This window comes from Gossypium arboreum, chromosome 1 (assembly GCF_025698485.1).
Source record: "Gossypium arboreum isolate Shixiya-1 chromosome 1, ASM2569848v2, whole genome shotgun sequence".
NCBI classification, from domain to species: Eukaryota; Viridiplantae; Streptophyta; class Magnoliopsida; order Malvales; family Malvaceae; genus Gossypium; species Gossypium arboreum.
The window spans coordinates 35,853,867-35,857,453 of record NC_069070.1 but is presented as its reverse complement, the minus strand read 5'-3'; the positions used below and the strand labels follow the sequence as shown (position 1 = coordinate 35,857,453).

The window sequence follows — 3,587 nt, the reverse complement described above, 5'->3', positions numbered from 1 at the left end:
CTGTGGGCTGTAAATGGGTGTTTACAACCAAATTCAAACCGGATGGATCTTTAGATAGATACAAAGCCCAACTGGTGGCTAAAGCGTACGCTCAAACATACGGGATAGATTATTTTGAAACATTTTCTCTAGTAGCCAAATTAAATTATGTTAGAGTTTTTTTATCAATTGTTGTTAATCTTGATTGGTCTTTATAGCAGCTAGATGTGAAGAATGCTTTCTTAAATGGGAAACTTGAAGAAGAAGTTTACATGGATCCTCCTCCAAGTTTTGAAGAAAAATTTGGAACTCGAGTTTGTAAACTCAGGAAATATTTGTATGGTCTAAAGTGGTCTCCTCGAGCTTGGTTTGAATGGTTCACTCAAGTTGTTAAAAAACAAGGTTACTCATAAGGGCAAGCTGATCACACAATGTTCTATCGACACTCACAAAGAGGTAGAATAGCAGTTATTATAGTTTATGTCGATGATATCATTTTTACAAGAGATGATGTGGATGAAATAAGGCGTCTCAAGGAGCATCTAGCATTGGAGTTTGAGATCAAAGACTTGGGTCCTTTGAAATACTTTCTTGGAATGAAAGTTACTCGATCAAAGAAAGGTCTTATGGTCTCTCAAAAAATATATGTGATTGATCTTTTAAAAGAGGCTGGGATGAGTGGTTGCCGCCCAACTAACACACCAATTGTTCCAAATGTAAAATTTGGAAATAAAGAAGGTCGATTAGTTGATAAAGGACAGTACCAAAGATTAGTTGGTAAGTTAATTTACTTATCACATACAAGGCCAAACATAGCTTTTGCAGTGAACTTAGTGAGTCAATTTTTGCACTCCCCAATGGAGGAACATGAAGAAGCAGTGTTTCGACTGAATAGTTCACCTAGAAAGGGCTTAATCTTCAAGATATCCGAACAAAAAGGAATTGAAGCTTATACAGATGCAGATTGGACAGGCTCAATAATAGATAGAAGATCTACATCAAGAAATTGTACATTTGTTTGGGGAAAACTTGTGACTTGGCGAAGCAAAAAACAAAGTGTTGTAGCAAGAAGTAGTGCAGAGGCTGAGTTTAGATCAATGGCTCAAGGAATTTGTGAAATGATATGGTTAAAAAGAATTATGGAAGAGTTGAGGAAACCAATAACTTTGCCAATGAAGTTGTACTGTGATAGCAAAGCTGCCATTAGTATTGCTCACAACCTAGTCTAGCATGATAGAACTAAACATGTTGAGATTGATAGACACTTTATCAAGGAGAAGATTGAAGAAGGCCAAGTGTGCATGCAGTTTGTTCCTTCAAAACAACAGATTGCTGACATACTCACCAAAGGGCTCTCTAAGACAAACTTTGATTTTCTTGTAAGCAAGTTGGGCATGATTGATATATATGCACCAACTTGAGGGAGGTGTTGAAATATGTATATATTTTAAATTTATTTAGGTAGATAAATCTTATTTAGGTAGATAAGTTTTATTCATATTCTAGGAATATTTTATTTTATCTTTTAGTAGTTTATTAGAATAAGAGGACTATTTCTCCCTTAATGTTTTAATAGTTTATTAGAATATGAGAATTATTGTCCCAATTAGGATTAGGACTCTTTTCTTTATTTAAATTCAGTTCTTTAGTTAATAATGACAGAACAATTTTATTAAATGCTCTCTTGAAAACTTTTACTCATTATAGAGCTTGACAACTATTTTCACATTGATGCTTGAATTTTCTTTTTATCCAAGTTAATTCTTAAATTTAACAATTGTTCCCACATTGAACCTTGAATTTTAAAGTTTTCAAAAGAATATCAAAGATTAACTTTAACAAAATAAAAATTCAAACCTTAATATGAGAATAATTTTTAAGTTTAAGACTTACTTTGAATAAAAAAAGTCTAAGTCCCAATGTGAAAATAATTATATAAGAATCTAAAAAAGTTGATGCCAAAATTTGGTAATAGTTATATTGTAGATGGGAAATTGAAAATACAGAAAATAAGAAATAGAGACGGACCTTTTGACAGCACAAAAGTGTTGCGATTAGATGGATGTTTGTTTTCCCTTTACAACAAAGGACATTCCTTAACCAAATATATATATATATATACAAACTCAGGAAATGAGGAAGCAAAATACCATAATGTTTTTATTTATTTGTTAATTCAAAATTAGCTAATCCTTCAATTCATTAGTACACTATTATTAACTGGTAAGCTCTAAGATAAAAGAAAAATTAAAAATTGACTGTATACTATATGTATTTGATTTGAAGTCCCAAAATGAGAGCCGGTGTTAAACCAAGACTCACTCACCCACTTAACCTTCATACATACATTTCAACACTATTTCAACACGCTTCTTCAACTCCCCTGCATTTGCTTTCATATATATATATAAAATCAAAATCTCATAGAGAAAACAAACCGATATAACCCCCCAAGAAACACAAAAATGCAGGAAGATCCTCAAGCCAAGTCAAAGCCACCCATTAGAGATCATCCAAGAAGCGACATGGAGTTTGGGGGCATTAAACCCAAAGCGTTCCAACGAGATGAAAAGAGCAGCAAATGTCTTGTTTACATTCTGGTTATCATGGTCATCCAGGGATCGATCCTTTTGGTATTCGCAAGCTATTTTTTACGTGCCCGAACTCCTGGTTTCGAGATCGGATCCGTCGAAGTTAGAAATCTCAAGTATGGTAATTCATCGGCTCCATCATTTAACTTCACGCTCGTGACCCAAGTCACCGTTGAGAACACCAATTTCGGAGATTTCAGGTTTGATAACAGTACGGGGAGTGTTTGGTGTGGGTCTGAAGTTGTGGGGCTAATGAAAATACCTAAAGGGAGAGCTCAAGCTAGGGCAAGTGAGATGATGAAGGTTTCTACACAAGTGAGCTCAGTCAGGTTATCTGATGCAAACAACTTAGCCAATAACATGAGCTATGGATTGTTAGAGCTTAAAAGCTATGTTAAATTGAGTGGAAAAGTGACTATAATGAATATTATGAAGAGAAGAAGGAACCCTGAGATGAATTGCTTTATGAAACTTAATTTAACAGGGAACACCATACAGCGTTTAAAATGCGACTGAAATGAATGAAGGGTCTTTATTTTGGTTTTTGCATACTTGTAACTGTTTCATTATTATAAGAACACAATTTTTGTTAATGGTTGGAAATATAAAATAATTCTTTGATTCATGAATGATATTATTACCAATGTTACTGTTCATGTGTGAATTTGGTAAGATTTTAATATATTGTATATGCCTTGAATGAATGAAAGTGAAGGCTCAGTTGGCCATCCATGTTTGCATTCAATTTCCTTTTTCACAAAATGAGGGAAGACTATGTTGGAAGAGATGTAGAATAACTTTTTCCCCATAAAATTTATTATTAGTAATTTTAAATTTGTTGAAGAGTTATTTTTTAAAAAAATCTTTAAAGTATCTTTTATTCATTAATAAGTGGAACTCTCAATCATTAAATGTATTATTCCTGTATTAAAATTTTCTTTTCCATATTCTCTAATATTATAAAATATATTATATGCATAAGAATTATAAGATATATTAACAAAATTGTGAATATTA

The 3,587-nt window shown here is 32.7% G+C and overlaps 1 protein-coding gene across 1 annotated transcript; it reads left to right on the top strand.

Moving 5' to 3' along the window:
- Nucleotides 1–2,122: 2,122 nt before the first annotated feature.
- On the top strand, nucleotides 2,123–3,224 carry LOC108482636 (late embryogenesis abundant protein At1g64065-like). Its single transcript, XM_017785758.2, has one exon. It carries the CDS (start codon nucleotides 2,445–2,447, stop codon nucleotides 3,084–3,086), a length of 642 nt encoding a protein of 213 aa, XP_017641247.1. The 5' UTR covers nucleotides 2,123–2,444; the 3' UTR covers nucleotides 3,087–3,224.
- Nucleotides 3,225–3,587: the final 363 nt, after the last annotated feature.

Coding starts and splice junctions, on each gene's coding strand:
- LOC108482636 (XM_017785758.2), top strand. CDS start 2,445: ATGCAGGAAGATCCTCAAGCCAAGTCAAAGCCACCCATTAGAGATCAT.